The sequence below is a fragment of the Dermacentor andersoni genome, chromosome 4 (genome assembly GCF_023375885.2).
Source record: "Dermacentor andersoni chromosome 4, qqDerAnde1_hic_scaffold, whole genome shotgun sequence".
NCBI lineage: Eukaryota > Metazoa > Arthropoda > Arachnida > Ixodida > Ixodidae > Dermacentor > Dermacentor andersoni.
Genome location: NC_092817.1, coordinates 191,045,953 through 191,069,343, shown reverse-complemented (window position 1 = coordinate 191,069,343; position 23,391 = coordinate 191,045,953). Strand labels below are relative to the sequence as shown.

Here is a 23,391-nt window from a genome sequence, read left to right as displayed (position 1 = left end):
CTCTCCAGGTCAGAGAGCATGCATTGCATTTGGTCCCCTGAGTTACTAAGCAAGGCAATATCATCAGCGAATCGCAAGTTACTAAGGTATTCTCCATTAATTCTTCTTATCCCCAAGTCTTCCCAATCCAGGTCTCTGAATACCTCCTATAAACACGCTGTGAACAGCATTGGAGAGATCGTATCTCCATGCATGACGACTTTCTTTATTGGGATTTTGTTGCTTTCTTTATGGAGGACTACGGTGGCTGTGGAGCCGCTTCATATATCTTTCAGTATTTTTACATGCGGCTCGTCTACACCCTGATTCCGTAATGCCTCCATGACTGCTGAGGTTTTGACTGAATCAAACACTCTCTCGTAATCAATGAAATCTATATATAAGGGTTGGTTATATTCCGCACATTTCTCTATCACCTGATTGATAGTGTGATTATGGTGTATTGTTGAATAGCCTTTACGGAATCTTGCCTGGTCCTTTGGTTGACAGAAGTCTAAGGTGTTCCTTATTCTATTTGCGATTACCTTCGTAATTACTTCGTAGGCAACGGACAGTAAGCTGATCGGTCTATAAGTTTTCAAGTCTTAGACGTCCCCATTCTTGTGGATTAGGATTATGTTAGCGTTCTTCCAAGATACCGGTACGCTCGAGGTCATGAGGCATTGCGTATACAGGGTGGCCAGTTTTTCTAGAACAATCTGCCCACCATCCTTCAACAAATCTGCTGTTACCTTATCCTCCCCATGTAAAGCATAACCCCAGATAAGTTTTAGATCTAGCAGGCCATGACCAAAGGCGTCTGCTACGGCGCTCGCCATTACCATGCCCAACTCCGTAATATTTATGTTATTTTTGTTTTGCAAGTACTGCCAGTCTTGTTACCAGGCCTTAGGCAGGAGTAGGCATATGGAAGAAAAAAACAAGTATGACATAAGATCAAACAAGATAACAGACACTGAACAAGAATCTGCATAACAAACAATATAAGAGAAATCTTTTCACAATCATGATTTGACTAGTAAAAACGAGGGATGAATGCTATGGTTTATTCACAAAGTGCAGAAAGAAAAGATGAAACCTTGGACAGTCGACAGCTATGGCAGGTAAAGCGTTCCATTCGGAAATCGTGCGCGGGAAAAAGAATTTTTAAATGCGTTGTTCCTGCAGCAAAAATCTCTAACCTTCTTGTTGTGATAAGAGCGCGTGCAGGGGTAGCTAGCCGGTAGAATACATAATGTTTTATCTATTCCTAATTGAATGTTATAGAGTAAGAACAAAAATAACATTCTGTCCCGGTAACGCGTTATTCCAAGGTTTTCCAGTTCTGCAGCTTCTAGAAGAGATGAATGGGGATGTGCGCCAGCTGTACGAATTGAAAATAAACCTGACTGATTTTCTTTGGATCTTCTCAATTTTAGGGATGTTGGTTTGTGTGTGCGGATCCCAAACAATCACAGCGTATTCTAGAATCGGTCGCATGAATGTTTTATGGGCTAAAAGTTTTATTTCATGTGAAGCGTTTCCTATTGATCGCCCTAAAAAGCCTAGTTTCTTCATTGTTGTATTACAAATGTATGTTACATGTTCATTCCACCTAAGATCTGATGTTATTACTACTTCCAGGTATTTGTACGTAGACACGACTGATAAAGACTGGTTGTTAATGCCATAAGTAGGGGTAAAAGGATTCTTTTTGCGAGTGATGATCATTGCAACAGTCTTTTTGAGGTTAATAGTCATCTGCCATTTCGAGCACCATGTTTGTATTGTATACAGCCAGGTGTTTAAAGCTTCCTGATCATTTGAATTGCGTATTTCGTTGTACAAAATGCAGTCATATGCAAAAAGCTTCATCTTGACGCGTATGTCACTGATCAAGTCGTTGATAAAGATAAGAAAGAGGAGCGGCCCTCACGCTGATCCCTGTGGAATGCCTGAGCCTACAGTTGCGGGTGTCGAAGCTGCGTCGCTGACCTGAACACTTTGTTTCCGTAATGAAAGGTATGCTTGAATCCTGTTAACTAAGGCGTCGTTCTTTAAAGTGGGTTTTAGTTTAAGTAGTCGTTTGGAGTGAGAGACCCGGTCAAATGCTTTTTCAAAATCGCGAAATATAAGTCAATTTGGTCTTGTCTAGCTAAAGCTGTCGCTAAGATGTGAACTGTTTCTTCGAGCTGAGTTACGGTAGAAAGAACTCGCCCGATAGCATGTTGTCTTTCCTCAATAATTGCGTTGTAGTTAAGAAAGGCAGAAATGGGCTTGAAGATTATGTGTTCGAGGGTTTTTTGAATGTGCATAGTAAAGATATTGGCCTGTATGATGTCAGGAGAGACGGATTTGCTGTTTTTGGTATGGGGATGACATTCGCGTTTTTCCAGTCGGTTAAAATTTCCGCGCATGACAGTGATTTCTCGAATAATAAGGTTAAATGCTTTGAACACCATTCGGCGTACCGGGAAAGAAAGGCATTCGGGATTCCATCCACTCCGGGAGATCTTTTAGCGTCGAGGTTAAGCATAAGTGCTAGCACACCTTCCTCAGTAATTGTGGCGTCACCAATCCACCGAATGTGTTCATAGCTAGGGAACTGTGGGCTGATACCGTCGTCACGCGTAAACACTGAGCAGAAATATCGCTTGACACCCTGGGACAATATTTTTCTATTTTTCAATCTGTGGAGCAAAATTCACTTCCAAGGTAAGGTATACCATTCTGTATTCCGATATACCTTCGAAAACCTGAATTTGTGGGTTGTGGTGGACTACGGTAGTATTTGCAAATAAAAAGCTGCAGAATTGATAGTCTATTGTTAAGATTACGGGTAGGTTCTTTGACAAGCTGTGAAAGGTTGTGAAGCACTACTAGATCTACGAAAGGTTCAGAAGCACATGAGAGGGGCTCAGGGAAATTGTTCTTCCAGTTTACAGAAGGAACATTAAAATCACCCGCAAGTAGCATACTGCAGCGCTTATTCTTATAGGCGCACAAAAACTCATTAAGATATTCAAAAAATGTGGTGTCGCAATTTGGAGGCCGATAGAATCCTCCGATGATTAGATTACACTCGTCAAAAGAAATTTTCACAACACATTCAATTTCTGTAATATCAGGCAGCCTAGCAACACTCAATGTTTCTTGAAAGAGAATAGCAACACCGCCGCCGCGTGAATCCCTGTCATGTCTGTTGATTCCGTAACCGCGAGGTGTTATTTCAGAGTCGGTGATATCAGTATGCAACCAGGTTTCTCTTATTATTGGAGCATGGGGTTTGTGGGCAGTTACAATACTCTCTAATTCGGCGATATTGTTTGCTATGCTCCGAGCATTTACGTTTAGACACCGAAACATGTTTTTTCTTTTTTAACACAGGAACGGGCTCATTGCAGTCCTTTAGGGTTTTCTCGACGGAATGTGACAGGTATGTGTTTCATCTGAGCGCTGTCCCATCGATAAGTTTGATTGTCAACCTTTATCTTGTCGTACTGAATGAAGCCTTACTTTGGCACCTGCTTTCCTATCGCCAGCTGTGCTGTCCCGGAGGTGCTTCCTTATCTGCCGTGTCTCTGCTGAAAAATCTTCCGAAATTGATATATTTTTCCCGTTGAGCTTGTGGAAGTTACTCAACACGGTTGTTATTTCTCGGTGGTCTATAAATTTTAGAATGATAGGCCGGTGCTTCTTTGCCTGCTTACGGCCCGTCATGTGCAGTCTTTCAACGGAACATACTCGGACACCTAAGTGCTTTAAAAATAATTCTTCAATTAATGTGGTAAGTAGCGAATCCGGTGTTTCGTACACATCTTCTTTGAAGCCGAAGACTAATAGGTTGTTTCGTCTGCTCCTATCTTCTAAATCAATTAGTTTCTTTTCTAGATTCTGTATTGTTCTTTGCATGTTCTCAAATTGTGCTCAGAGTTACGATTACGATTGCTCAGAATTACGCTGTTACAATTTAAACGTTCTCGTAATAGTTGTAGTGTAGTGCACTAGACAATGGTCGAGTGAGCCGAACGGTGCTTTCCCCGCTGAGGCGCCGCGTATGAAAAAATTGGCGAGGGCGCTGCTAGCGAACCGGATTGGTGCAGCGACGCCCTTTGGACCATATTCACCAAAATATCGCTGAAGGTGCTGAGATCGATAGCGCGGGTACGATCTTTTAATGGTGCTTTATTTCAACTGCGAATTTAGAGTGACACCTTTTTTGCTACGTATACACATTTAAGGCATGGGTTGTGCAACATGACGTCTTCAGTTTGGTGTCGTCGTCAAATGCGTCGTCTGCTAGCGAGCTCACATGCGTTGTGCGGACGCTGGAGAACGCCCACTTTTTATCGCAGAAAGCCTGTGCAGTAAAACTTTTTTATGGTTTTACTTGCTTTGGTACGCTCGCGACTCTTGCCGGCCGGTGCCAATTGTAGCTTGAGCCAGGTGAACTACCATTTTTTGAAGTTGTAGTTTATTCAAAATAGGAAAGTACACAGGAAATGTTGAACAGGACATCTAAATCCCTAGCTCAAGGCTAGTTGGCGTTTCACATTATCTCCTGAAAGTAACGCGTAATTTTTGCCACCGAAGCCGCCTATCTACAACATGAAGCTACCGAAGAAAACTTTATTGATATCGTCCCATCATACGCGTCCTTCTTATTGGTGAAATAGTGATCAGGGACAGGACTCTAATAAAGTTTTGTGGATGAATGAATGAATAATTGAAGAAAGAAATATAACCAGGTTTATTAAGTGTGTGGCGCGAAGAGATGCAGATGACCAAAGGTCTGCTAGGTAAATCAGAGTACATAGACATATATATACAGGACATATATGTGAGAGAAAAGTTATCAAATATTATAAATGCGCTGATTCAAAAAGTGAGAACTCCCTGCCGGAATAAGCATCAATAACTTGATTTGATCGAGTTGGTTTATCTTGACAGTTCTCATGAAAAAAGCGCTAAAGACGAAGACAAAGACGAAGGAATACATGCGACCGGACTGGTGCTACTTCCAGGCTGGAAGTAGCGCCAGTCCGGTCGTATGTGTTGTATACGCATGTTTCGTTTAAAAGCTGCACCTGCTCCAGGTAAATCAATCGGCAAGGAATTAAGGCAATTATTGGGCGCTAATATGAACAACAATGTTAGGGAAAAGATATTGCCTATCTACTCATACTGAATCGGGGATACCAGGAAGACTTTACCAATGTAATCTCCGTGGCTTGTCTGGCGATCTCCTTCAACGTGTCAGCAGGCTATATGGAGGAGAAACATATTGTCCAATCGAATGGTATTTCCTACTCACGTCCTATTCGATTTCACAAGTCACTATTAAAAATAATATCTAATAGCCGTTTTCGTACGAATGTAACGCATAACAGCGCTTTTGAAGTTTCGAAGGGGAGTAGCCGATGCATGTGAGGGCTCTTATTACGAATGATTGTGCTGCTGGAGAGTCGTGACCGCTGCACAAATGCACACAAGTTCCTGTTAGAATTAAGGGACGGGTGCCAATCGGTTCTGCTTAACAAGTTCTAGCTGTCATTCTATATAAACACCCTGTTTGGGGAAGCCTGTAAATCTTCTAACTTGTTCTAACTTTATTCAGGCAAGGAAAACATTTTTTGACAGTCTCACCATGTCTGCACGCCCCTTAAAGCTTGGTGCCCAATGTGGTACCGCACTTATTTTTTTTCAACAAACACAGCAGATCTACAAATATCTCGACGTGCATGTATGTTATTTTAATTGATTCATTATTGTCAACTAAGGTGCTTAGTTGAGCGGACGTACAGTTGGGAACGGTATTACACTTGGGTATGAAATATAAGATAAGCGTAACATGCTTTTGTCAGAAATAAGAAACGAGAATAATTTCTTTCGTTTACACCCCTAGAAGAAAGTCGAACAACGCAGCTACCTTCTTTTGTTTAGTGGCACGAGCAACGAGTGACTCTCATTTCTCACGCAGCACTTCCGGTTGACCTCCTGAGACGACCGGGAAATAAATTCAAAATAAATCAGAAAGAAATAGAAAAAATAGTACCGTAAAAAATTCATAGGTTTCATTACACATACAATATCAGAGCATAAGCTTAGTTACAAGTTGTGTTGCTGAAGTGCCTGGAATAGTTAGAATTAGAAAACACTGAGACGACCGGGGACGACATTCAAAATAAATAAAAAAATATATAAAAATACAAATACAGTGCAGAATTTGTGAGTTTCATTATAGATATATTATCAGATCATAGGTTTAGTCACAAGCTCAGTTACTGAAGTGTCTGGAATACTTAAACTATTTAGCAATCACTCGTTACTGCCCACCAAAGCACAGAATCATGGACTTCAGAGACCCGCCACGTGAGCTCGACTTGGGTGAAATTCCTGGAAACCCGAAAGTAGAAAGCGGTAGTAATGACGTCACTAACGACGTTTCACACAAGAACGTGGCTTGATGTTTATCGGCTAATTAATGAAAAACAGTTGCCTCCGAGTTGGGTGCGTGCATTGCGTTCGCCGAAAGTTAACCTAAAGAACACCAACGCCGAGGTGCGAGTGCCACTAAGAGACACCTAAATCAAAGGTTAAGGTCGCTTACAATCTTTTTAAAACAAGTTCTGGCGTTATACGTCTGGCAATATGATTATGAGGAACCTTGTTCAGTTTTGACCACCTGGTGTTCTTTAATGTGCAGCTAAACAAAAGTACACGAGTGTATTCTATTTCGTTATCATCGAATTCGGCGGCCTGGTTTGAACCGGTGAGCTCAAGTTTATCAGCGCAACGCCATATTCACTATGTAGCTACAACTTAGGCTCCGCGCCGCTTTTTTTCTTACTTTTTAGTTGTTGTTAAGCATGAAGAGGGCAGAAGATTTCACACGGTTTGCGGACAAAAGATTAGCATATCTAATGGCTACCTTAAACTGTTTTGGGTGCCCGAGGTCTAACTGCAATAAAAGAACCCATACCAATTGCTCCGCATTCTGTTACGCGAGAATGACGGAAACATGAATGGAATGTTGCACTGCATTTTTTTCTATAATAATACTTTCCGAAATCTGAGTACAGATTTTGCGGGTAGATGCGTTGTATTTGTTTGAGGCGGCAAGCATGAAGGTTACAGCTGTTCATCCGTCTGCGTTTCGCCAGACTCATATGCGCTAAAACACACACGAGTAATACACGCCGCTTGAAGAACAAGAAAAATATTTGTTCTCCAAAGGGAACCGCACAATAACATAGCACAACGAAAGCCGACACAGCGGCCGCAATGCATGCGCAATCACCGAGCGACTATAAAAAAATATAAAGTACAGAAAGAAAGATATCTATTCCTACGGCATAAATACATGTCACATGCAATTATGAACACATCTTGAGTGGTCTGAACGTATATACCAGGGCGCTGAACTAATACAGGGCATATCAACTAATACAGGCCTGCCTAATGGGCAGGATAGCTTACATGTGTCCACATCTGCATCTTAGGAAAGCTGACCAGGACAAGGTTAAGCGCGTGATCCGCATAGTCTGTAAAAGACCGTTTGTCTGCAAAACGGACCAACGTCGATCGGGTGCCAGCTCTTGGCATTCCCAATAAGGCAGAAGAAATTACTGAAGCACAGAAATGGTCAGAGATAATCAGAATATCTGGAACTGCCTCAGCACAGGAAGTACTCTGCGCCCAAAGGTATACAATCCCGTTTTATACATCCCGCGTCAATGCCGAATTCCAAATCACGTCCGCGCCAAAATGACCACTACCCATCTCCCCAAAAACAAGGGAAAAGACAACAGGGATCGACGTAAAGCCAGAACGGCGTGCTCTTGCGACATCTTCAAAACAGACCGGCCATCTACGTGGACGCCGCTTGCGCGGGCAATGGGCGTTGCACCAACGCTGTCGTTGATGACAGCGGTCGGACCATTTGCCCCGCCATGGAATAATTATAATTAATTATAAAACACATTGAGATGACCGCGGACGAAACTCAAAATAAATAACAAAAGATAGAAAAACACAGTACAGTACAGAAATAATTAAAAGTAAAGTACAGTGCAGAAAAGGCCGCAAGTTCCATGGGCACGTCTCCACGTGATGTTAAATGCGTTGTTTCAGACTAAATCTGTCATAAGAAGCTACTCGCAATGGGGCTGATTGCGTCAACAGAGTAGACGTTTCAAACCCCAGGGTAATATCCATCAAATGAGGGTACAAGCTTGTGCCGGCAACCCGGGTAACGAAGCACCCTCACCTAGCTGCCCAAGCAGCAGATAACCGGGAGGAGTATCGCTCAAACACGATGGCTTGCTTGCACCCATCGTACCCTATCACTATTTCACGCAATTCTACGAGGATTCGCGCAGAGCGTATCCATTCCCGAGCACGATTCTCTTGTGGGAGCAGACCGCGACTCTTCGGCAGGTACAGACTCGCTCCGTGCTAGGCCCCCAAAGGTTGGCTGAAATTTCCAAGAGAGAGTTCAAACCTAACTGCTGTCACTGTGAAGCACTAATCGCAAAGATCACATACTTTAGGGGTGACCACCCAAACCCCCCGCCAAAGACAATTTTTCGGCTAGCCCCCACGCTCGAGGCGTGGTAGTCTGTGCTCAAGGCGGATGACCAAGAATTGCAAGTGATGCTGGCAGAGTGGGTGAAACGCGTCGCGGCCACACGGCCTCTACGCTAGCTCATCTACCAGGGTCCCAACTACTAATTTACGCCTCCAATAAAGTTTACTTCGCTCTCTCCCCATATTTCCAGAAGAGCTGTCACACCCACGAGCCGTCTCGTGCCCAAGAATATTCAACGTCCGTAGCCCCACTTGAAATTTCGTGATGAATTGACGCACCTGCAGTAACAAAATGAATCGTTTAGTGCCGGCTCTGGACGTGCCGCCAAATGCGCTTGTTGCTTGAAAGCGACGCCCTTTTAAAGGGAGGATGACGGTGTACGTAGATCAGGGCACCGCCTTGCGCTGCGAACTGAAGTCGGGAAGAACTGGAAAAGTTCTCCGTATTTCCAGCAGAGCTGTCACACCCGCGAACCACCTTATGCCGAAGAATATTTGATGTCTGTAGCACCACCGGCAGTTACAAAATCAATCGTTTAGGGTCGGCTCTGGACGTGCCGCAAACTTCACTGTATAGAAAGAGCTCTCTCTCTCTCTCTCTATACAAAACGAAAAAGATTACACCTTCATTTTTTTAATCGACAGGTACTGTTTTCGTAACCCGTTCTTCGTGAACTTCCACAGAACGTTGATTGCCAAGCATGATATTCTGAGAACTCATTTGGACAGAATAACTGTAGCGTGCGTGCACGAAGAAACAGCTGACTTCGTCCATTTGAAATAGCTGACCGAGTCGAATATACACCGACCATTCATATCCCAGACTGCTGCTGGGTGCCGAGATCGTCGCTGTGCGCTCACTCGAAAAGAAAGATTTTCCGAAAATACTTGGACTGAAGCTGATGGCGTCATTAAGCCCACGGAATCGCCGCGGCTGAAAATGCACTTCACATTTTCTTCTCAAAGTTCTTTTTGCAGCTGAGTACAGCACAGTGATAACCGGTTGACCTTGCGTCATCTGACATCGCAGCAATCCCACACGGAGCACGTTAGAATCGCACTAATTCGCAATTACACCTCTGACGTTCGATGCAGCTACTGTGAGAAGGGGCGATGCGCGCATACCTGTGGCAGGAGGAGAACGAGTCTAAACTGCGCTGCGCGCTAGTTCAAGGCTACATTCCTTCTTGCCGATAAAACGGTCTATAGATAGTTTTATAGCCGAGGAGGAACGTAGCTTTGAAAAAGAGCGCCACTCCGCTCTCATCCTAGCACTGGAATGTGCGGAACGGCGTTTCTTGCAGCAGCAGCTTGGGATGGTAGCGGTATCATTGCTAATTATTACGATACTAAGGTGCTCCGTGTGTGATTGCTGCTATGTCAGGGGACTCAATGTCAACGGGCTATCATTGTGCTGTATTCCGCTGCATAAATAATTTTCAGATGCGAATGTGAAGCACACCTTCTGCCGCGGCAAGTCTGTGGATACCACCGCTGCGGTTGCAGACAAGCGGTTACTTTGGATTGCCAGCATATGTAGACGGCACTCGACGCCATCAGCTTCGTCCCATGTACAGAAGATTTTGTTTCCCGCGCAGCAACCGGTGACGAAGTTGGCACCTACGGTGGAACTGGGTTATGCACTATTCGAGTCGCGCCAACTAGTGCGAATGAACGCACAAGAAAGTTATTCAGTAGAATTCTGTTCGAAGATTACCATGCTTGACAACCAACGTTCTGGTGGAAGTAGACCGGCGACGTATTATGAAAATAATATGCGCTAACCAAAAAAAAAAAAAAATAAGGTGTGTGCCACGTATTGCGCTCTGTATTGCTTAAAAGATCAAAGTTGCTGCTGGAGAAAATATTTGTTCGTTTTTCAGCTCTCTCAAGTCGGTCAGTTGTCTTTAGATGGACAGCACTGTAAAGACCTGCGCATATTCTTTTAACGGACTGCGTGCGTCTGCTTTACCGGGTTACATTTGCGGCCACTGTCCCTAGGTCGTTTCATGGCGTGCTCTATCGTAACTGACCTTCTGGCGTCGATACTTTACAGCTATTTATTTTGTAAGGCTGGATGCCGGGCTTTTATTCCGGGTAAACAGTACTTAGAAGAATGTACCGCTAGACGTTTAGGAGCACGGAAAGCTAGCAAAACACGTTTCCTCTGAGCTTCGATAGGATTGCAATTTAAGCTGGTGCGGCATACCGCGTGGCACACGGAGAGACTTCTGTTTGTCATCACCTGAGTGATGCCGGAATAGGGTTCAAGCCTAGACATACAATAAAAACACGTTGCATGTACGTTACGTATGGACAATATTCAGGCTTGACTCGCCTCTCCATTAGATAACAAGCTGAGTTGTTGCAGCGCCTACAAGTCCATCGCTGTTCAACCTTGCGGCTATATATCGAAGCCGAAAGCTCAGAAAGACACACTGACAAGTTCCCAATTCGTAAAAACTTGTTCTGACTTCCCAGGAGAAGGCGACAACCTTACACTCGCCATAAGCAGCAGGTTCGCTGTGCAACCCCGCAGCGCGATACCACCTAACCGCATGGCGCCGAACGATAGACGACGCTTTGATTTAAAAATGGCGGAACCGTCGTTAAAACACACTATGATATGCTATGGCTCGGGCGATGAAGAGTTGAGTGAGAGTGAAACGTTTCGAGCACCTGCTTCGTTGTATGGGTAACGTCAAAAAGTGTTCTTTTTTGTAAGAGCTGAAAAGCAGTAGACATGTAGCAGTTCCTTCCGTCCTATGCGATGCAATGATTTTTTTTATTTTGAGTGGTTAAGTACTAGAGACAAAATTACAATGAGGAGTCTCGAGGTAATCAGGCTAGCATTTGAATGTCACAGTTCACTCTCAAATCGTGTCATTCATTTATCCTGATTTCTCTATTACTATATAGCTCTTTTCCCAATAATATTGACGCCTCGATCGGGCGTTTTCGAGCTCAAACCTATCGCTTTAGCTGAACTTTTTATTTGCCTTTAGTGTCCCTTTACGATGATGATTTGGCCACAACGGAATGATTTCATTGCTGAGTTGCGGGTAAGTAAAGATTACTACGCCTCCTAGACATCACCATAAGTAACTATAAAAAGGAAAGTACTCACACTGTTCCTGGATAAACTACGTAGCCAAAGACACTCGCTGCGAATCCATCGTAAGATGGAAAGCTGCCTGGATACGAAATGCCGTGATCACGTCCAAGCTATAACACACAGACAAAACAAGAAATTCCACTTTTACTCACAGAAAACGTAGCACTTCACGTTTGCTGTAATTATAGTGCAGTGCAAGTTACATGGATTGCCATATTTTCATACATAGCGAGTACGATGGCTGTGTGTACGTGATATATTTAGCAATAGTACCCAATAAATCTTGTAACTGTGCGGCAGGCATACCTGCAACCTTCGCCCCAATTATCCACCAGACTTTCTCAATGAGACGCCCGGGCCATTCTTTTCTTTTCAGGATTTTTTACCCTGCAGACCATGCTTCACAGTCGCGCATGAAGCAGAAATTGGCGAAGAAGGCATTTACCACAAAGGGGCGATATTAACAAAAAATGACATCGCTGCTAAATACGTCGTCTCACTCATTTCCTGCCACAAAGAAGAAAGTTCGAACCCTTCAAGCACAACCGAAGGAGGAGGAATGAACGTTTATTGTGTGAAACAGCGAGAAAGTGTTCTTTCTTCGCCCTGGGTGGGCGGCTTTATTAGTCCAGAAAGCCGTTGGCTAATGCCGCAGCCCGGGCGCAGGAGTGCTTGGATTAATTGGACAGTTTCTTGCTCTTTAAGCCCTCTCCTTTGGGTGGCTATACGCCGAATGAGATGGGTTATTTGTGTTAGGGTCCTCTGAAGCTTCGGAAGTGTAGCTGGGCCAGAACCGTCTTCATGTATTGTGAGGCCAATGACGTGGAGTGAGCCAACTTGAGGGATATCGATTCCATTGAGTCTGACGTTGGGATCTGGAGCGACGTAAGCTGGTGGTCTTCCCCGGGTCTTTGCCTTGAGTATAAGTAGCTCTGATTTTTCGGAGGCGCACTGGAGCCCGCATCTTGAGATGTACTGTTCTGTCTGATCGATTGCCTCTTGGAGGGTAGCTTGCTGTTGGCCGGTTGTGGACGCTTTTGTTCGTTACGTTATATCGTCGGCGTATATTGCATAGCTTAAATCTTCGATTCCTTCCAGTTGTTGTGGGAGCTTAATCATGGCGAGATTGAACAGCAAAGGTGAAATGACTGACCCTTGTGGAGTTCCTTTGTTGGGCATTTCGAACTTGTCGCTTCGGATGTTGCCGATACCCACCGTAGCCGTGAGATCTTTGAGAAAGTCGTGTACGCATTGGTAGGTCCGGATTCCGCAGTTTGTGTCTTGGAGATTTCGGAGGATTGCTTCATGCTTCACATTATCGAAGGCTCCTTTAACGTATCTTGTTAAAATAGAGAACTTTTTGTGGCGTTCTAGGTAGTCCAAGAGGTCTTCCTTGAGCTGTAGTAGTATATCTTGTGCTGAGAGGTGCTGTCGGAAGCCAAACATTGTGTCAGGCACGAGTCCCGAGTCTTCGAGGTATGTGGTGAGGCGATCGTGAACCATGTGTTCGAGAAGCTTTCCAGCGCAGGAAGTAAGGGATATGGGCCGTAGGTTGCTGATTTGTAGTGGCTTGTTGTGTTTTGGGATAATAATGTTTCTGCGTGCTTCCATTCTGCCGGGAGCTTACGTTTTTCCCAGCAGTTATACATTTAGTCGAGGAGTCCATTTAGGGCCTTGTCTGGGAGGTTTCGTAGGATCTTGTTGGCCACCTTGTCATTTCCTGGCGATGTGTTACGGGTCAATTTCGCAAGGCCGGCATGGAGTTCAGGATGCGTGAAAGGGCTGTCGAGGGTGAGATTTGGCTCGCCTTTGTACGGTAGGGGATCGGTAACCTTGGGGGCATTGTCTCCGACAAGTTTACGCTTGATTTCTTCCAGAATTTTTCTCAGTTCCTGGATGGGAGTTAATGATTTTCTTGAGGTCATGTCTTTGCTGGGTCTTGTTTTTAGTGGTAGCTAGAAGTGCTCGCAGTATATGCCAGGTCTTCTTCGTGCTGAGTGTGCCTGGAAGTTGGTAGCAAAGCTTATGCCAGTTCTGACTGCTCAGCTGATCTCCGTATTCTTCTGCTTTCTTTGTTATGTGAGCAATCCGTTTCTGCAGTTTGCGGTTAAGTTTCATCTTTTTCTACCGCCTCAGTAGTCCTCTTCTGGCATCCCAAAGATGTAGGAGGTGAGAGTCTAGGGCCGGCGTGTCCATTGTGAGTTGGATGACTTTAGTATGCTTCTCCGCCGCCTTGACCACTTCGGTGAGCCACTCTTCAATATTTTCGATGTTTTCTTCTATGTCATGCTCTCGGAAGGCCTTCCAGTCCGTCAGCCTTGCTGTTCCGGTTCTGCTCGGCTTCTTATGGTGCAGGATTTCAAGCTGAAGGATGTGGTGGTCGCTGCCGAGATTTTCTTCTAGTCGGGTCCATTCCGCCTTGGATATTCCTATTGTAAAAGTGAGGTCGGGATTTGTGTCCATGGACACACTGTTGCCTATTCGAGTCTTTAGTTTAGAATCATTCCAGAGGGTGAGGTGATTCTGTTGCGCCGAATCGTACACTCGCGCTCCTTTCTTGGTCGTGTGCTGGTAACCCCATGCTGTGTGTGGGGCATTAAAATCCCCCATTAGTACGAGTTTATGGCCTTTAGATAGTCTTCTGGCTTGTGTGGTGAAGTTTACAAAGTCGGATAATGGATCCCTGGGTGGACTATATAAGCATAGTACGTATAGTCTTTGGTGTGTCTTCTTCTCAGGTAGCACTTCCACTAGGGTGTGTTCCACGGTTGTTCCCTGGATTGTGTGACCTTGCGTGGTGAGATTTTTCTTCGTCAGGATGGCTGCTCTCTGACATCCGCTGTGTGTATCATATCCCTGTATGCGCAGATTGGTGTGATAAGTTTCTTGGATAGCGATGATATCTGGTTGTTCCAGTTTGGTCAGTTCTTGGAGGTTTGTTCTTTTGGTTCGAATGGAGCGACAGTTCCATTGCCAGAGCTTCATTGGGAGTTGTGGTAGTCTCTTCTTGGTATTACTCGCCATCTTGTCCGATATCGTTCTTTTTGCCCCGGGCCATGGATTCCGGTCTGGCTGCATTGTGGAGGTCTTTACGGGCTTTCTTGCGAGCCGTGGCGGTGTTGTTGAGCAGCTTTTCTACTGTGGCTTTCGTTACGTGGTTCTGCTTGGCATAGGACATGAAGTTGCTGAGGTCTTGGAGGATAGCATGGATAGGGGCCAGCTGAGCGGTGATGTGTTGCTGGAGCTGTTGTATTATCTCCTTTACAAAAGTGGTCATGGCCTCCTGTATCTGCTTCCGCACCTCCATTGTTACGATTTCCTTGATTCTTTCTTCCGTAAGGGGCGGTGGGATGGTTGGCTTTCCTTGAGGTTTCGAGGCTTGATCGGCAGTGTTTTGTTCTTTGCACCTTTGTATGAGCTTGTAAATGAGGGCTTGCTGATTTTGGAGTTGTGCTTGCAGATCTCGTTCGGTTTCCGTGGGTTCTTATGCTCGTGCGTTTCCTCCTGCAGCGTCTGCATACGTGACTCGCTTTTGTGGGTTGCGTGTACGGGATGCAGACCGTGATCTTGACCGGGGTCTATTGTTTGCTTCATCGCCTGTTGATTTGGAGTCACTTCTGGATCTGCGTGGACTGTGTAGTGAGGTATTGCTTGATACGGATAGTGCCGGGAAGTCTGAGTCTGAATCTGAGTTCCATCTGCGTTGATGCCCTTGGTTCTTGTTTTCCCATTGCAGTCTGATCTTGTACGGTGGTGGATTTGGTTTCAGTTTATGTCGGTACCCCTTTCCTGCTGTCTCATGGGGTTGTTGACAGATTTTTCAACTCGGTTGGCAGTCATGTTCTTCCGGGTGATTTTCCATCCCGCACATGCAGCAGAAGTTGATAAGGGGTTTCGGGCAGATATCTTGCCGATGCCCTAATTCTCCGCAGGTTCTGCAGTATTGCACGGATTTCCTGTATGGTTTGCAGCGGTAGTAACAGCATTTATATATGATGTTGTATGGGACGTGCGGTCCGTCGAAGTGGATGAGTGCTGTAGACGATTTTCCCAGCATGCGTGCTGCGAGGACCGTGTATCTTGCGGATACTCGTAGTCCTTGTAGTAGTTCTTCGCTCGTGCCTGGTGGGATGTTGTAGTATACGTCTTTGCTGATGCCCTCTGGTGTCCTGACATGTGCTTTAACTTCGTAAATAGACCCTCCAAACTGGATGCTGGTGATCTTGAGGAGCGCGTCGTACGCCATGTCTTTGGTGTACTTGCGATTATTATATTCTCGACATGTTGCACTTGAATCCGGATGTTGTCATAGAAGTCCTTTTGGGACAACTTGCTAGCTCGACCGATGACATGTGTCACTGCCACCAATGTCCATTTGGAGAGTTGTAGTCCCGTCTTAGGTCTGTAGATGATCTTCGTGTCGTCCACTGGAAAAGGCGGAAGTCTCGGTTTTCTATAATGTGGCATGTTTCCCGCAATAGGTATTGTTGGTTCGTAGTTGGTCTGCTTCCTCGGCTGTGGGTTTTATATGCGCCTGAGTCTCCTTGCCTCTCCTCTCCCATGTGTGCCATTTTTCCTGGATGTTTATCGCCTTTCCGCTGCTCTCGTCATACGTCCACTCCGCTTCCAGTTGATGCTCTCGTATCGTCTCCACCTGCATTTCAGTGCTGTTGTTTTCATGGTTAAGTTCTCGTGCAGTTCTTGCTGTGTTGGATGTCCCAGTCATTGGTACTGAGCGGCAGCGCCGAGTCGCTCTCGAAGAGAGCGAGCGGCGGCTCACGAGAGCTCACGAGCCACGGGTCACGGGTCACGCGCGTTCGGCTGGCCGCTTAGCCTTGTAGGGTTAGCTCCGTTAGCGTGGCGTGAAACCTTCAAGCGGCAAAAAATGACGAGAATTCCACGTACCGCTCATAAACTTGATATCCTCCGGTACCGCTTCCCGTACGGCTTCCGTCGATGCCACAGTTTCGATGAATAAAAGTGAATAAAAGCAGGTGTCCGGAAAATTGCCAAAAAAATGCAGGAGCCCATGCGAAGTGCGTCAGCACTGCTTAGCCCCCTAGCGGTATCTCAAGCACAACCTAAGTTACAAGAAGTTATCTGACCCATGAGAGGCTTTCTTTTTCTTTCATTTCCACTATTGCTCTAGAAACAACACAGGGGGCGCAGAGAGCGATGTGCCGCTGGCTCCGCCCAATGGTTGATGGTCTCGACGGTGAGAAAGCTCTTGGCGGCACCCCGTGGTGTGGCGGTATCTGCGCCATGCATTTTATTACGCATACCACGTGCAGCAGACGCAGCAACGCGCAATTGCCGTGTGTAAACCGGCAGTGCAAATATAAAATAGTTCGTCTGTTGCATTCAGATCGCAGACATACATCTATATATTATTACGATATCATCGAGCGATGCTCAAGAGACGAGCCGCCGCGAGAACGACGAAGAAGGTGGTCGGTGCCCTTCGCACGAGCGAGTGTCAGCCTAGCTGCCTGGCTCCAGTGTAAATAGTCTGTAAATAGCATCTTTCGTCTGTGTCTTCCCACACGTAGCATCTCTGGTGGAGGTCAGCGATCCCCGTCCTCACCACGCAACTCCGAAGTGGTCGGCAAACCGAGCTTGTCACCATGTCTCCCGGTGACGAGCCCGCCTCTGCAACGGTTGCGGCTTGTCCGACTACTCCAATCGTCACGGTTGCCCCACATCGTGACCCAGGTGTGTTTTCTGGCCTGAAGGGACAGGATGTCGACGACTGGATCAAACTCTATGAACACGCCAGTGCTAATAGCAGGTGGGACCCAACGATTATGCTCGCCAATGTCATCTTTTATCTCGGTGGCACCCCACGCGTGTAGCGCCAAACGCATGATGACGAAATAACCAGTTGGGACAGTTTTAAAGAAAACCTACGGGAACTGTTCGGCGACCCCATTAGTCGCAAGGCCGCCACGAGAAAGGCTCTTGCGTCTCGTGTTCAGTCATCTACAGAGCCATACGTTACCTACATCCTCGACGTCTTGGCTCTATGCCGTAAAGCTGACGACAATATGTCCGAAGCAGATAAAGTGGCGCATGTGCTAAAAGGCATCACCGACGACGCTTTCAGTTTGCTTGTTTTCCGCAACGTCTCGACTATCGACGCCATTATAAAAGAATGCCGTCGCCTTGAACAGGCTAAGAGCCGCCGTATCTCGCACCACATTGCGCGGCTACCCAACACTGCTGCTACGTCGACATGTGAGGGTCGACCGCGTCAGACTACCACCTGTGACGACGTCACCCGTATTGTTCGCCGCGAACTCGAGGCAGCCTGTTCGCCAGCCTTCTCCACGGCGCCTGCCGATCCGCCAGCAACCACCATTGCGATGATTCAGGCCGTCGTCAGACAAGAATTTCAACACATGGGTCTGAACACCGTGTGTTGCACGTCTCGACCCAGCGTTCCCCAGTTATCTAGCGGCCATCCTTGTCCCCGGCAGTCCTTTTCTGCCACATCTCGCCGCAACCCGTCAGAATGGCGTACCTCTGATGACAGGCCGATCTGCTTCCACTGCTGTCGCATCGGCCACGTCGCCCATCACTGCCGCAACCGATGGCCACCGCCTCCTCGGACATACACCGCCGCTCATTCCCGCCCCTTTGGACCTTCTGTTCCCTATGCCACCCGCCATGAACCCATTGCCGCTGATGGTCCTGCCCCGAACCTTTGCTACAGCCGCTCGCCCTCACCTCGACGCCATCAGTCTCGTTCGCCCCAACCCCGTCGCTTCTCTCCGTCGCCTATCACCTATCACAAAACTAGGCACTGCAGCTTCTGGAGGTGAAGCTGCGTTGTCCACCCTTCCCTCAAATCCTCTGCTCACGTTACTCACGAACCAAAACATTCTTGAAGTTGACGTTGATGGCTATCCTGTCACGGCACTCATCGATACAGGAGCACATCTTTCTATTATGAGTGCTGCCTTCCGACGACGACTGAACAAGCTCCTCACCCCAGCGTCGGCACACGTCGTCCGCGTTGCGGATGGCGGTACTGTGCCTATCATCGGCATGTGTACGGCACGTGTCAGCATCGCCGGCCGCCACACTCCTGTCCTCTTCACCGTAATTGCTTAATGCCCCCACGACCTCATTCTCGGCCTCGATTTTCTCTCCTCCCATTCTGCTCTTAGTGACTGCTCTTCTAGTACCCTTCGCCTTGAGTTGCCGATGCTCACAGAACCTTCTGACGCACCCCACTGCCGCTTAGGCTCCACCGGCTTTCTTCGCCTGCCGCCAAAGTCCATAGCCTACATTGAACTGTTGTCTTTCCCACCAGTTCCTGATGGCGAGTACCTCGTCACTCCTCTGCCCGACATCCCTATACAGTATGACGTCACCGTGCCTCACAGTATACTTACTATTACTGCGAACCACACTCGCATGCCTGTCTGTAACTTTGGATTGGCTAAGCAAATTCTACCGCAAAGTATTTGCCTTGTCACCATTGATTGTCTCGGCGACCAATGCGTGGCAGCGTTATCGACCGATGGTTCTCGGGAGATTAGCATGCCCTTCGTGCCAGCCTCGGGCGTCGATTCCAACATAAACAAAATGGTTGCGACGGACCTGTCCTCTACGCAGGCTGAAGACCTTTGCGAAGTATTATCGTCCAACCGCGATATTTTCGACTTCGACGATCGCCCTTTAGGCCAGACGCTCGCGGTCAAGCATCGGATTCTTACTGGCGATGCTGCGCCTATTCACCGACAACCGTAACGAGTTTCTGCGTCGGAACACCGAGTAATTCAAGATGAAGTCAACAAAATGCTTGATAAAAACGCCATTGAGCCTTCATCGAGTCCCTGGGCGTCACCTGTGGTGTTGGTTAAGAAGAAGGACGCAGTGTGGTGCTTCTGTGTAGACTACCGTCATCTGAACAGCATTACAAAGAAGGACGTCTACCCGCTCCCACGTATAGACGACGCCCTTGACTGCCTGCACGGTTCCAGCTATTTCTCGTCTATTGATCTTCGTTCGGGATATTGGCAGATTGCTGTTGACGATATGGACCGAGAAAAAACCGCGTTCATCACACCTGATGGCCTATACCAATTTAAAGTAATGCCGTTTGGATTATGCAACGCCCCTGCCACCTTTGAGCGTATGATGGACTCCTTGCTCCAAGGCTTCAAATGGTCCACAAGCCTCTGCTACCTCGACGACGTCATCGTCTTCTCGCCAACGTTCGACACTCACCTTGAGAGTCTCACAACTATACTTGATATATTTCGAAAGGCGAAGCTGCAACTTAACTCGTCCAAATGTCGTTTTGGCCACCGACAAATTACTTTTCTTGGCCATCTCGTTGACGCTTCCGGAGTACAGCCTGATCCCGACAAAACTCGCGCTGTGCGAGAGTTTCCGGTTCCGAAGACAGCCGCAGACGTTCGAAGTTTTGTAGGGTTGTGCTCGTACTTTCGTAGTTTTGTTCCAGATTTTGCGACAATTGCTAGGCCCCTAACTAATCTTTTGAAGAAAGGCGTACAATTTTCGTGGGGTACTGCAGAAGCCGCCGCCTTCTCTCCTCTCGTCACTCTTCTAACCTCACCATCCATTCTCGCCCACTTCGACCCTGAGGCCCCTACAGAATTACAGATGCCAGCGGTCATGGCGTAGGTGCTGTCGTAGCCCAGCGTCAGCGAGGCAAGGATCGCGTTATTTCTTATGCGAGCCGCCTCCTAGCACCATTGGAGCGCAACTATTCCATTACGGAACGAGATTGCCTTGCTGTTGTTTGGGCGGTTGCAAAGTTTCGTCCTTACCTTTACGCTCGCCCTTTTTCCATAGTCACTGACCATCATGCTCTCTGCTGGCTGTCATCGCTAAACGATCCTACAGGCCGGCTTGGTCGATGGGCTTTGAGGCTACAGGAATTTTCATATACCGTAATGTACAAGTCTGGCCGCCTGCACCAAGACGCTGACAGTTCGTCGCGTTACCACGTTGACGACTCTGACTCTTCCAATATAGCCAGTGCTTCTTGCGTATTCTCTGTATCCCAGCTGCTTCATTTCACGGACGATCAACGCCGTGACGCCTACATCAGAGCACTCATCGACCGTTTTGAATACTCTCCGGCCGATGCTGCTCTACGCCTCTTCGTCCTCCGCGACGGTACTCTGTACCGTCGTAACCTTCATCCGGACGGCTCTGAGTTCCTACTTGTAATACCTAAACACCTCCGCTCCACCTTTATAAAAGAGCTCCACGACGCACCAACGGCAGGACACCTCGGCGTATCTCGAACCTATGACCATGTACGTCGCCGTTTTTTCTGGCCGGGCCTTGCCCGTTCCGTACGACGTTACGTCGCCGCTTGTGAAGTTTGCCAACGACGCAAGAAGCCTTACCAGCTCCCCGCTGGTTACCTGCAGCCGCTCGACATCCCTGCCGAGCCCTTCCATCGTGTCGGCTTAGACCTTCTCGGCCCATTTCCGGAATCCACATCAGGAAACAAGTGGGTTGCAGTCGCGGCGGACTACGCGAACCGCTACGCCGTAACCCGTGCTCTTCCGACCAGTTGCGCAACTGATGTTGCGGACTTCCTCCTACATGATATCATTTTGATGCATGGTGCTCCGCGTCAATTACTTACAGACCGCAGCCGCACCTTTTTGGCCAAAGTCATTGACGGCATCATGCGTGCCTGCTCAATACAGCACAAATTTACCACCTCCTACCACCCCCAAACGAACGGCCTCACTGAGCGTTTGAACCGCACCCTTACAGACATACTATCCAAATACGTTTCAGACGACCACCGTGACTGGGACCTGGCTCTACCTTACATTACCTCTGCATACAACTCTTCCCGTCCCGAAACTGCTGGCTTTTCCCCATTTTACCTCTTGTATGGCCGCGAACCAACGCTACCACTGGACACTGTGCTTGCGTCCGCCACAACTTCAACTAGCGATTATGCCCGTGATGCAATCGCCCATGCTGACCATGCTCGCCAACTTGCGCGCTCCCGTCTACAAGTGTCTCAAGACAAGCGAAACAACGCTACGACCACCGTCACCGTGATGTCCATTTTGTGCCCGACGCCTTCGTGTTGCTTTGCTCACCATCGCGTAAAGTCGGCCTTTGTGAAAACTGCTTTCCTGTTACACAGGCCCATATCGCGTGATACGCAAAGTGACCGATGTCACCTATGAAATCGTTCTAGACATGCCCACTACGTCCTCCGCTGTGACAACCAGTGACATTGTCCACGTTGCCCGAATCAAGCCCTACAGCTCTCCATGCACCTTGGATATTTAACAGCACCGTGACGGTGCTTTTGCCGCCGGAGGGTAATATTACGATATCATCGAGCGATGCTCAAGAGCCGAGCCGCGGCGAGAACGACGAAGAAGGTGGTCGGTGCCCTCAGCACGAGCGAGTGTTAGCCTGGCTGCCTGGCTCCAGTGTAAATAGCGTGTAGGAGGAGGAAAAACTTTATTTGCTATAATTGGTTAGAAATTAGCGGTGGCAGATGTGGCCGGCCGTCTTCACGGTCTTATTCCCCATCTCCGCAGGGTCGACGGCCCTATTCCAGGGCACCACTGAGGGTGGCTACTCGGTGAGCGTGCCTTACTAGTCCATGCTGGATTTTCGGGTCGCTGCTCGAGAGCACCGTCTCCCACTGCTCCGCACTCGGGTCTTTTATTTGAAGGAATTGTTGATTCTGAACGCATTCCCATGTAATGTGGTATAAGGTGGGCTTCGCACCGAACCAGGGGCAAATGTCTCTATACTTAGTGGGAAACATCTTGCTTAGTGTGTTTGGATTTGGGTATGTTCCTGTTTGCAGCCTCCTCCAAGAGGTTGCTTCATGCTGATTTAGGTTGTTGTGGGGTGGAGGGTATTTGATTCGGACCCCCTTGTAGTAATTCAGAATGTCTCAGTAGCTTGGGTTGACTGGTATGGGCTCCTCAGGGTCGGTGGTTGTGGCCGCTCGGTTTGTGTGCTCTCGAGCTGCCTTGTCCGCCCTTAGGTTCCCTTCTATTCCAGCGTGTCCCGGTACCAAGAAAATTGTATGCCTGACTTTGTTGTTAGCCCTGCAGGAGCGGAGGATGTGAAGCGCTCTGCGTCCTATTCTGCCGTTCATGTAATTCCGACACCTAGCTTGCGAGTCGGTGAGTATTGTTAAAGGCCTTTCGGATCGGTAGCCCTCCACTGCCGCTAGAGCTACGGCTATTTCGTCAGCTTCCGTTACCGAGCAGTCCTTCATTGACGCACTGCTGATCTCTTTGTATTCCTGGCTTATTACTATCGCAGGAGTCTTTACTATGTTTGTGCCTCTTTGCTTGGTGTATACTGCAGCATCTGTGTATGCTGTTGTTTTTTGTGGCCAGGTACTTTTCGACGTATTTCGCCCTTGCGTCCCTTCGCGTCGTGTGGAGGTTTGGGTCCATGTTTTTGGGTAGGAGGCTAACAGTGTATGTTTTCCGATATTCATCAGGAATCCCCTCCGTTATTTGTGTTTCTTTGATTGATTCCGCGAAGCCTAGCCTTATTAGCAGTTCCCTTCCCGTTTTGGTCTGCTGGAGTCTCATGAGCTGTGCGATACTTTGGGCTTCTTGTAGTTCTTCGAAGGTGTTGCTTAAACCAAGTGCCATTAGTTTCTCTGTCGATGTATTGTTCGGCAGGTGAAGTGCTGTTTTGTACGCTTTGCGTAAAATTGT

The 23,391-nt window shown here is 47.4% G+C and overlaps 1 protein-coding gene across 2 annotated transcripts in view; it reads right to left on the bottom strand.

Annotated features, from left to right (window-relative positions):
• The window catches only part of LOC129384928 (uncharacterized), a 159,931-nt gene that overhangs the window by 95,532 nt on the left and 41,008 nt on the right, over positions 1-23,391 (bottom strand). For both annotated transcript variants that reach the window (XM_072287584.1, XM_055070604.2), the window contains exon 2: positions 11,696-11,793. In XM_072287584.1, coding sequence (XP_072143685.1) covers positions 11,696-11,793 — 98 coding nt within the window. The remainder of the gene's footprint in view (positions 1-11,695; positions 11,794-23,391) is intronic.